The 12,770-nt window shown below is 35.1% G+C and overlaps 1 protein-coding gene across 1 annotated transcript; it reads right to left on the bottom strand.

Moving 5' to 3' along the window:
* Nucleotides 1–1,734: 1,734 nt before the first annotated feature.
* On the bottom strand, nt 1,735–5,238 carry LOC149509782 (cytochrome b6). Its single transcript, XM_089757663.1, has 2 exons — nt 4,838–5,238; nt 1,735–4,013 (listed from the first exon to the last, which is right to left on the bottom strand). The coding sequence occupies exons 1-2, from the start codon at nt 4,841–4,843 to the stop codon at nt 3,372–3,374; spliced, it is 648 nt and encodes a 215-aa protein (XP_089613789.1). The 5' UTR covers nt 4,844–5,238; the 3' UTR covers nt 1,735–3,371.
* Nucleotides 5,239–12,770: the final 7,532 nt, after the last annotated feature.

The raw sequence follows: 12,770 nt of genomic DNA, 5'->3' as shown, positions 1-12,770 counted from the left end.
TTCCAACCCGAGACATAAACAGAGACAAGGATAATCTTTCTATTCTAAAAAGAACTCCTTAAAGTTAAAGAAAAGAAACTAATCTTAAAGAAAGCGATGAACAAATAAAAATAGAAGATCTGTTTTGACATGAAATGGATATATCCATATATCTCTGACTTATCCTTATGAAATGATAAAATATGGCAAAACCTATACCAAAAGTTGGTTCACGTAGGAATGGGCGCAGTAGTGCACGGAAAAGTGCACGTAGAATACCAAAAGGAGTTATTCATGTTCAAGCAAGTTTCAACAATACCATTGTTACTATTACAGATGTACGGGGTCAGGTAATTTCTTCTTCCTCCGCCGGTACTTGTGGATTCAAGGGTCCAAGAAGAGGGACTCCTTTTGCTGCTCAAACCGCAGCGAGAAATGCTATTCGAGCAGTAGTAGACCAAGGTATGCGACGAGTGGAAGTTCTGATAAAAGGTCCTGGTCTCGGAAGAGATGGAGCATTACGAGCTATTCGTAGAAGTGGTATACTATTAAGTTTCGTACGGGATGTAACCCCTATGCCACATAATGGCTGTAGACCTCCTAAAAAAAAACGTGTGTAGAAATAAACACTAAAGAGATTTCAAGAGAAATAAATGATTCAATGATCTGATCAAATAAAATAATATTACTATGGTTCGAGAGAAAGTAAAAGTCTCTACTCGGACACTGCAGTGGAAGTGTGTTGAATCAAGAACAGATAGTAAGCGTCTTTATTATGGACGCTTTATTCTGTCTCCACTTATGAAAGGCCAAGCCGACACAATAGGCATTGCGATGCGAAGAGCTTTGCTTGGAGAAATAGAAGGAACATGTATTACACGTGCAAAATCTGAGAAAATACCACACGAATATTCTACCATAGTAGGTATTCAAGAATCAGTACATGAAATTTTAATGAATTTAAAAGCAATTGTATTGAGAAGTAATTTGTATGGAACTCGTAACGCCTTTATTTGTGCCAAGGGTCCCGGATATGTAACTGCTCAAGACATCATCTTACCGCCTTCTGTGGAAATCGTTGATAATACACAGCATATAGCTAGCCTAACCGAACCAATTGATTTGTGTATTGGATTACAAATCGAGAGAAATAGAGGATACGGTATAAAAACGCCAAAGAACTTTCACGACGGAAGTTATCCTATAGATGCTGTATTCATGCCTGTTCGAAATGCGAATCATAGTATTCATTGTTATGGGAATGATAATGAAAAACAGGAGATACTTTTTCTAGAAATATGGACAAATGGAAGTTTAACTCCTAAAGAAGCACTTCATGAAGCCTCTCGGAATTTGATTGATTTATTTATTCCCTTTCTAGATGCGGAAGAAGAAAACTTACATTTAGAAAACAATCAACACAACGTTACTTTACCTTTTTTTCCTTTTCATGATAGATTAGCTAAACTAAGAAAAAAGAAAAAAGAAATAGCATTGAAATATATTTTTATTGACCAATCAGAATTGCCTCCCAGGATCTATAATTGTCTCAAAAAGTCCAATATACATACATTATTGGACCTTTTGAATAACAGTCAAGAAGACCTTATGAAAATTGAACACTTTCGCATAGAAGATGTAAAACAAATATTGGGCATTCTAGAAAAGAAGTAGAAAAGCATTGCGAAATTGATTTACCAAAATTTTAAATCCATTGGATTTAGGATTTATTTCATTTTTTTTTTTTTTACTTTAGAAAATTAGAAAAAAAAAAAAAAAACGAAAATGGATTTTGAACCTTCAGCACAATCCATATATTGGGACCAGAATTGAATAAATGTATCTAGGGAGAATTCACTTTGACTTTGAAGTGACTACTCCCTAGATACGCACATCATGATATTTTATTTTAAAATTGATTCAATTTAAAAAAGACCTAAAGTTAGGGATTTATCAATCGGTAATGTTGCTCCAATACCCAACCAAAGGGCCACCGCAGTACCAATCAAAAAAACGGTTGTCGCTACTGGACGACGAAATGGATTTTGGAATTTATTAACATTTTCCAAAAAAGGTACTGTTAATAATCCCGCAGGTACTGAAACCATTAAAAGAACACCCAATAACTTGTTAGGTACTGTACGAAGTATTTGAAATACAGGAAAGAAATACCATTCAGGTAATATTTCCAAAGGAGTTGCAAATGGATCCGCGGGTTCACCAATCATTGAAGGTTCTAGAACCGCTAAGCCTACGTTACAAGCAATAGTACCGAGAATTACTACTGGAAAAATATATAAAAGATCATTGGGCCATGCGGGTTCCCCATAATAATTATGACCCATACCTTTAGCTAATTTAGCTCTTAATACAGGATCGTTCAAGTCAGGTTTTTTTGTTATTAGGATAGGTGAATTTTTCTAGATCCATCCCCCGAAGGAACCGGACATGATAATTTTTCATCATCCGGCTCAAGCAAAAATCAATCGAATCAAATGGATACAAACGGATACATATAAAATGAATCTATATGTTATCCACACATATATGAATGATTTCATATGTAAGAAAAAAGTTACCTGATTCCATTTTACGAAGTTGCAACTATACATTCCAAGGAATGCCATTTTTACAGGTAAATGCTCAATACCCAAGTAGGCGTACAAAGTTGATCGTGATCAAGTGCTTTCTGGGTCGTCTTAGGCCTTGCGATTCACCTTTATCCCAAAAATATATCGAGATTTTTTACATACAAAGGATTTACTTGTTACTAATATAGTCTAGCCTTTGCTCTTCTTTAGATCCCTTGTTTCACTCCGATAGTATAATAATAATAAATCGGGTCGATGCAGAAGAAATGAATGTATTTTCATACTATTAAGATAAGAAAGTAAAAAAAAAATAAAAATAAATAAATAAAATCTAATTTGCATTATGCCAAATCACTTATTCTACTGGATCTTACGGAGCCCTGTTCATACACGACATCGTCAGGTCTGATCATAGAAAAGATTCTCTTCAAGCGAACCAGCCTATCCTTTGTATGGGGCTTACACGGTGGTTGGAACAAAGACACATTTGGTTGTGAATTCCAATGTAGCAGATAAAGGCATATTTCTGCATGGCCCAATCAATAGTTCAAGTCACACACTCCCATAATCCATTTTCTCTTCGGGGAATTCCCTTCAACTATTCATGTCATATCAAATAAATAATAGAATATTGTGGAGTTGAAAGGAAATATCCAAATACATGTCTTATTTTTTTTTTTTTTTCAACAATCCATATTTGTAGCAATGAAATACTATTGTTCCTCCCCCAAGTAATAAGATAAATGATTGGCAAGTAATAAGATAAATGATTGGTTACAATATAGCTATGGTCTATATTCTCTATAAAGGACCAGAAATGCCTTGCTTACGTATCATTAGGAAATGCATTAACATAAATACAGCAGTAAGAAGGGGTAATACAAAAGTGTGTAAACTATAAAAACGGGTCAAAGTGGATTGTCCCACACTAGCACTTCCACGCAATAACTCTACCAAAGGCGATCCTATTACCGGAATAGCTTCCGGAACGCCTGTTACGATTTTGACTGCCCAATAACCAATTTGGTCCCAAGGTAAGGAATAACCTGTTACACCAAAAGATGCAGTCAACACAGCCAGAACCACGCCTGTAACCCAAGTCAATTCGCGAGGTTTTTTAAAACCACCAGTGAGATAGACACGAAATACGTGCAGGATCATCATTAAGACCATCATACTTGCCGACCATCGATGAACTGATCGGATTAACCAACCAAAGTTAGCTTCAGTCATTATGTATTGAACAGAAGTAAAAGCCTCAGTAACGGTTGGACGATAGTAAAAAGTCATAGCAAATCCTGTAGCTACTTGTACCAAAAAACAAGTAAGCGTAATTCCTCCTAGACAATAAAATATGTTAACATGAGGAGGAACATATTTACTAGTTATATCATCTGCAATCGCCTGAATCTCGAGGCGTTCTTCGAACCAATCATAGACTTTATTGAGATAGGTAAACCAAGAGGACTCCCCCCCTGAGAACCGTATATGAGAATTTCATCTCGTACAGCTCAAACAAAAACACCCAAATAATAGCTGAAACGGATATGGAATAGAAAGTTTGAAACTTCTTAATCTTTTCATTCAATTTTATCTGAAGACACAAAAGAGTAAAAATCCGAAAGCTCTTTTTTGTAGTTGTAATTATAATGCCAAAAAATCAAGTCGGCGCATTCGTCTTTATGTTGATCAGGCCTCTTGAATCTTCTATTTACCTACTTATTTCTTTTCTTTTTCTTTGCTTTGATTTGTTATTTATATGGAATGTGGCTTTATTCTTGTTTTCTTTATTTTTAATAGGAATTCTCTTGTTAAGACCCTATGAATCAATTGAAACTTCAGATTCATACCAGAACCGCGATGATTCAATAAAACCTTCAAACTAAGTCCAAAGATTCTTTGAGTAAGAATTATTGGATCATCACTTATTCAATGAATAGAATAGATATAATAAATAAAAATACAAAGAAAAGAAAGGTTTGTCCTTTGATCAAAATAAGCATAAACTAAATGAGAGTTTGAAAGAAGAAAAAATTTCTCGATTTATAAATAAAAAACCTCTTTCTTTGAAAATTTTTTTTTTTTTTGAGTCCGGCCGCGAGGTTTGAATATTAAGTATGAATCATAGTTCGAATACTTCGTGATCCATTTCATATATTCCGTGCTCCAGATACTAGAATGGCTATCCGACGGGATAAAACTATCTCGATCAAGAGGACAGACCCATTTTCTGTACTATCAATAGGATCAATTATAACAAGTCACACACTCATATTCCGGAAATACAGAAACAAAAAAAATTTCGCGGTCGAACTACCAAAATAGAATGGGCTAAAAAAAATCCGAGAACTAAAAGTTTCACTTTTTGTATTGAAAAGCGAGGCTTCGTGGTTCTTGTGAATCTAATTCAGCGAAATTCCATCCAGTAAAACGGAAGAATTATAAATCTCCAAAATAATAGATAAGAATATCGAAAATAAAGCCATTGCGACACCCATCAAAGGAGTCGTTCCCCATCCAGGAGCTACTTTACCATATTCCGAATTCAATGGTTTCAAAAAATCCCCTACAACAGTTCGTCTTGGACCAGATCTAGAACTACCCTCAACGGTTTGTGTAGCCATAAATCTTATTTTGTATTCAGTGAGATCTGTTGACTTTGTATATCATTCCGCTGTAAATAAACGATCTTATCATAGATCCATTGTGATCTTGAAATTATATTTATATTTATATTATTTATATTTATATTTATATATATTATTTATATAATTATATAATAATGGAAACAGCAACTTTAGTCGCCATCTCTATATCTGGTTTACTTGTAAGTTTTACTGGGTACGCCTTATATACTGCCTTTGGGCAACCCTCTCAACAATTAAGGGATCCATTCGAGGAACACGGGGACTAATTGAAGTAATGAGCCTCCCAATATAATATTGGGAGGCTCATTACTTCAATTGAGATAATGAAAAATCATTTCATTTTTTTAGTTGGAACTTTAGGCGGTTCTCGAAAAAAGATAGCGAAAAAAATTATCCCTAGAGTAGATACTAAGAGGAATGTATAAACCAATGCTTCCATAAATTCGATCGTGGTTTACAATTATAGCTTCCGTACCTATTTATTTAGAATCATCTCCCGAATAAAATAACGAAAGAACAAGAATCAAAGAAAAGGCAGCGATTTTAATCAAGATTTTTACAGCAGCCTATGTCAAATCACAAACAGAAAATAGAAGCGAAAAATAACAAAGCAATCTTGCATCAGACTACTTGTCTTCTTGTAGTTGGATCTCCAAGTTTTTGGAATGCTCCAAATTCCACTTGAGCATCCAAATCTGGATCAATACCGGCAAAAACATCTCTGAACAGGGTTCTAGCACCATGCCAAATGTGTCCGAAGAAGAAAAGCAAAGCAAACGAAGCATGCCCAAAAGTAAACCAACCCCTTGGACTGCTACGAAAAACACCATCGGATTTCAAAGTAGCACGATCTAATTCAAAAATTTCACCCAATTGAGCACGTCTAGCATATTTTTTCACAGTAGCAGGATCACTATAACTCACTCCATTGAGTTCGCCACCATAGAACTCAACAGTTACACCTACTTGTTCGACACTATACTTCGATTCTGCCCTTCTAAAAGGAACATCCGCTCTAACAATTCCGTCTCCGTCTACCAAAACAACCGGAAATGTTTCAAAAAAAGTAGGCATACGACGTACAAAAAGTTCACGCCCTTCTTTATCTCTAAAGATAGGGTGTCCTAACCACCCAACGGCTATTCCATCCCCGTTGTCCATTGAACCCGCTCTGAATAATCCTCCTTTTGCCGGATTATTGCCAATGTAATCATAAAAAGCTAATTTTTCAGGAATTTTAGACCAAGCTTCTGATAAACTTTGATTTTCGGCTAACCCAGCACTAACCCTTCGATATATTTCTTGCTGGAAGTATCCTTGATCCCATTGATAACGAGTAGGACCAAATAATTCGATGGGGGTAGTTGCTGAACCATACCACATAGTTCCAGTAACAACAAAAGCTGCAAAAAAGACAGCAGCTATACTACTGGAAAGGACGGTTTCAATATTTCCCATACGTAATCCTTTGTATAAACGTTGGGGCGGACGGACACTAAGATGGAATAAGCCCGCTAATATGCCCAATGTCCCTGCTGCAATATGATGAGAGGCTATTCCTCCCGGAACAAAAGGATCAAAACCTTCCACGCCCCACGCTGGATTTACAGGTTGTACCTTTCCGGTTAGTCCATAAGGGTCGGACACCCATATTCCAGGACCATACAATCCTGTTACATGAAATGCGCCAAAGCCAAAGCAAGCCACTCCTGAGAGAAATAAATGAATTCCAAAAATCTTGGGCAAATCCAAAGAGGGTTTTCCTGTGCGCTCATCACAAAAAATTTCTAGATCCCAATATACCCAATGCCAGATAGCTGCCAAGAAGCACAAGCCAGAAAACACAATATGTGCTCCGGCCACACCTTCGTAACTCCAAATACCCGGATTTGTTATAGTCCGCCCCGTAATACTCCAACCGCCCCATGAATTGGTTATTCCTAAACGAGTCATGAAGGGTATAACGAACATACCTTGTCTCCACATTGGATCAAGAACGGGATCGGAGGGATCAAAAACAGCTAATTCATATAGAGCCATTGAACCGGCCCAACCAGCAACCAGAGCTGTATGCATTATATGAACAGAAAGCAAGCGACCGGGATCATTCAATACGACAGTATGAACACGATACCAAGGCAAACCCATGGAAATACCCCTTTATCAAATCAACGAAAAATAGACACTATGTAACTTTATTGCATTGGAATACCTCCCCTTTTCGGTGGATTCTTTCGGAGAAAGGATTAATGTTTGTTCTATTCCATTAGTAATAAGGGAAGAATTCGGCTCAGAAGAAAAAAGAGAAGCAGATCTATTCTATACTCGATAAGTATCAATACGCAATGGGGGTTGATCCTATTTTTTATGAATGAATGCATCCCTATTTGTTCATCATTCAAAGGACCTATTCGTAAGAATTCTCTTTCATTCATTCCGCCTTTCTTTATTTTATGGCCTTAGTCTATCTATGTATAAAATATGATAAAGGCCCATATTATTAAGACCATTATTACATATTATTAAGATAAGACCATTATTACGTATTACATTACGTATTACGCTTCCACAATCAAAGTGAAATATAATATTACATATTATAATATTACATATTATTAAGATAAGACCATTATTACGTATTACATTACGTATTACGCTTCCACAATCAAAGTGAAATATAATATTACATATTATAATATTACATATTATTAAGATAAGACCATTATTACGTATTACATTACGTATTACGCTTCCACAATCAAAGTGAAATATAATATTACATATTATTAAGATAAGACCATTATTACGTATTACATTACGTATTACGCTTCCACAATCAAAGCGAAATATAATTTTACATTCTTTTTACTTTATGCCTGTTGGTATTCCAAAAGTTCCTTTTCAAGTTCCGGGAGATAACGATGCAAGCTGGGTTGACATATAGTGCGACTTGTCAAATATATTGGGTCATATGGGATTCCCCCGTTCTCTCGCCCGATCGAGATATCCCCTGTTTCGCCCCAAAAAGATTGATTGAATTATCAAAAATTTGTAGCGGGAAGTGTAATGAAGTGCAATTAGAGATCCATTTCATGGGGGTGTATCCAGATTAATATTTTCAATTAGAATGATTTATGGTTGGCTTGGTTGGACTGATAAAATGAAGTATCCAGGCTCCGTTTAGAAAAAACCCAATTGGTAATATATTTATGATTACCACCTATATCATAATCATAATTTTTCTTTTTTTTTTTAATTATAAATAAGAGCGATTTCAAACTGTTAATCAATCGAATAATATGGGAAATACGTTGAATATTTGGCGAAAAACATGAAAGAAAAAGGAATTAAATTAAAATAAAAAAAGGAAATGAAATCATAGCAAAAAGACGTGGTATTGGGTCATTTGTCCTATATGTGCAAATAAAAATCGGGCAGATCTTTACTCGGAGTAGAGCATAAACCTAAAAAAATTGAATAAAAAATTGACGAACCCCATTCAGGAACAAGAAAATGACATCGTGATTTGGATTGAATCGCAATGAAAAAAAAATGGATCAATGAAAAGTTTGTGCAATAAGTTTAGCGAATTTTTTCTATATTATAGGAAAACGGGCCAAAACTCATCTTTCTTTAATTTAATTTTAAATTTCATTTTATTTAAAAAATGTAAGAAAAAGCCCCTTCATTAGAAATTAGAAGTTAGAAAGGTCCGACTAGAAAAAACAAAGGATGGCTGGAATCTACACATTGATTTTTTTTCGCAATTTTTGTTGAACCGTATGCATCAAAAGGTGCCTGTACGGCTACTAAGGGATACAATTTTATCCTAATCAACCGAATTTATCGAGAAAGATTGCTTTTTTTGGGCAAAGAGCTTGATATCCAGACCTCGAATCAACTTGCGGGTATTATGATCTATCTCAGTATAGAGAGTAATAGCCGAGACCTGTTTTTTTTTATAAACTCTCCTGGCGGAGGGATAGTATCTGGATTATCTCTTTTTGATACTATGCAAGCAGTGGAACCAGATGTGCATACACTAGCCATGGGATTGACCGCTTCAATCGCAGCTTTTCTCTTGGTCGGAGGAGAAATTACCAAACGCAGAGCATTCCCTCACGCTCGGCGCCAATGAGTTTTTTTTTTTTATTATTGATGGAAAGAAAAAAGAAGACTATGCCTTCGCCATATGAAATATGAATTAGTAAGTAATAATAGCATGGCACTTTGAATTCGATATGAAATTTTTTTTTTATTTCTTTTTTTTTTTTTCAAAAAAAAATATTAGATTATGTATCGAAAGAGTAGTATGAGAGAAGGGGCATTTCCAATTTGATCTTAGCTATCGTGGGCCCATCTCAGGCGTCACAAACTTTTTTTCTTTTCCTACCAGAGGCTATTAACAATATTTATGTTATGAAAGAGTACGAAAAAAAAAAAGACTATTTTTTTTCTTTCTTTTTTTTTTTTCAAAAAAAAAAAGAAACTTTGGGATTGCTGAATCACAGACGAAATAAATATATAAAGCAACGGAGCCATCATAGTATTTTTAAACTTTTCCGAAAAAAAAAGAAAAAGAAGGATGGTAATTGGATTATTTATTAATCTGGGTCTAATAGACTCTATATTTTCTCTTTTTTTCGATGAAAGAAAAAAGAGAATTCCATTGTAAAGCCGTATGCAATTGTAAAGCCGTATGCAATGCGCAAAAAATGCCTGTACGGTTGTTCAATTCTATAGCTATTCTTCTCGCCTCATTATGTGAGTTAGAAGTATGTTATATCATCAGGGTAATGATCCATCAACCTATTAGTATGCTTAAGGATGATGGCTTCAAAGACTGGGTCATGGAAACAGACGAAGTAATGAAAATGCAAGAAGACATCATAGAGGCTTATGTACAAAGAACGGGCCAGCCCCGATGGGTTATAAACAAAGACATGGAAAGAGATAATTTTATGTCAGCAAAAGAAGCCAAAGATCATGGAATTGTGGATCATATAGTGCGTACAGAATCGAGACCTATAGTGAATGAAAAACCTATAGTGAATGAAAAACCTATAGTGAATGAAAAACCTATAGTGAATGAAAAACCTATAGTGAATAACAAACCTATAGTGAATGAAAAACCTATAGTGAATGAAAAACCTATAGTGAATGAAAAACCTATAGTGAATGAAAAACCTATAGTGAATAACAAACCTATAGTGAATAACAAACCTATAGTGAATAACAAACCTATAGTGAATAAAAAATGGAGACTAGTTAACGACAATGGCAATGGAAGACCACCATTTGACGACAATGGCAATGGAAGACCACCATTTGACGACAATGGCAATGGAAGACCACCATTTGACGACAATGGCAATGGAAGACCACCATTTGACGACAATGGCAATGGAAGACCACCATTTGACGACAATGGCAATGGAAGACCACCATTTGACGACAATGGCAATGGAAGACCACCATTTGACGACAATGGCAATGGAAGACCACCATTTGACGACAATGGCAATGGAAGACCACCATTTGACGACAATGGAACACCATTTAATTTTGATTTAGATTGATTTAATCCCTCTTATTCCTTTCCTTCTTTTTCTCTTTAATAGATTAATATTTTATTAATCTATTAAAGAGAAAAAGAAGTAATTCATAATCATCTGGTTAGGATCGATCTAAACCAGTCTATTATGTATATGATTGTATATGATTCAGCATGCCAACTATTAAACAACTTATTAGAAATGCAAGACAGCCAATTAGAAATGTCACGAAAGCCCCTGCTCTTCGGGGATGTCCTCAGCGCCGAGGAAGATGTACTAGGGTGTATGTGCGACTTGTTCAGATCATGGGCTGAGAAAAAGGAAACAATTTTTCAGTATCAACGATCAGTACCAGTGAATAGAATGGGGTTCTTCCGTTCACTATCTAAAAAAGATAGATCTACCATATCCTTCTATTGTGTATGAAATTTATGGTTTCCATTGGCGCAAATCCAATCTTGGAATTTTTTAAAAATTCCCCATTGGTAGCAAATGCTTATCCATTAAGCGGGGAAAATCCTATTTAAAAAGCAAAAAGATTATGCTTCGACTCTTGCAAAGAACGGACTAACAGGGTCAGCTACCCAATTAATCCTCCTAATTACATACCGTTACTGTATAAGATAGATCTCGTTGTGAAAGATCTATTACTGAAAAATTTATGAGTAGAGCCGAAGAGTGTGAACTGTACAAGTTACCAATTAAATGTTAAATGAAGGAATGAGCTCCGGTGTATAGAGGGGACCTCACCGTTTAAGAAGTAACCATAGAAACGATGGAACCCACTATTTATTTATCCATTTCTATTTACTCCTTTATTTTAGTTAATATGCTTTTTTTGATACCTAGTATCAATACAATTTCTTATTTCAAGGCGAAATGAAATGCCTAGAAAAAAGGAAAAATCGTGGGCGGGACGGTTATAGTAGCAAAAGCCATTGGAATTTTTATTTTATACATTGGAAGAATCCGTTTTGTTATTAATAGACTAGAAAAGAATAACTGAAAGAAAGAATTAGTTATTCATCAAAATTTCTTTTATTCAATGACCAGAATGAAAGAGGGATATATAGCTCGGAGACAAAGAGTAAGAGCTTTGGTTTCGGCTGATCGGGATAGAGATAGGAAAAAAAGATATTTTCGTCGTTTGTGGATCACTCGAATAAATGCAGGAATTCGAGGAATGGGGGTATCCTATAATTATAGTAGATTAATAAAAAATCGGTACAAGAAACAGTTGCTTCTTAATCGTAAAATACTTGCACAAATAGCTATCTCAAATAGGAATTGTCTTTATATGATTTCCAACGAGATTATAAAATAAGGAGATCGGAAGGAATCCACCGAAATGCTTTAAATGAAATGGGGTTCCCTCGAGAATGAACTCGAGGGAGGTAGAGTAGAAATTAATATGATAAAAAAATTCTGATAAGGTCATCAAAACAAGAAAACAAGATGAGCGAAGACGCTCAATAAAAAAAAAAAAAATTTATTTTTCTTCCCCAACCCGATTCGATTCTTTTATTTATTTCTTTTTTCTTACGACACGACAATTTTGATTATCAGATTTTTTGAATAAAGCATCAGTCTACGTTTGATAATTTTGAGTCAATTGAAGGGTAAGCCTATTTATTTCTGGTTCTAAGAGCAGTAGTTCTAGCGGTCGACTCTCTTCTTTCAAATCGTTTCTCATTTCTGGTTCTAGTTCTAGCGGTCGACTCCCTTCTTTCAAATCGTTTCTCATTATTAATAAAGGGTAACGAAGATAAAATACGAGCTTGTTTTATAGCAATAGTAATTAATCGTTGTTGTTTTAAAGTCAATCTATTTACTCGCCTAGATAAGATTTTTCCTTGTTCACTAATAAATCGACTAATTAAACTCATGTTTCTATAATCAATTCGATCCCCCGATTGGATCGGGGGCAAACGCCTACGAAAAGATCGCTTGTATTTATCCATCATTTCTTTATTCCTTATTTCTAAAAATAATCCTAT

This window comes from Durio zibethinus, unplaced genomic scaffold, assembly GCF_047325235.1.
Source record: "Durio zibethinus cultivar Kanyao isolate XHJ-2024 unplaced genomic scaffold, ASM4732523v1 HiC_scaffold_112, whole genome shotgun sequence".
Classification (NCBI taxonomy): Eukaryota; Viridiplantae; Streptophyta; class Magnoliopsida; order Malvales; family Malvaceae; genus Durio; species Durio zibethinus.
The sequence above is the reverse complement of the archived record's forward strand: the minus strand, read 5'-3'. Positions and strand labels throughout refer to the sequence as shown.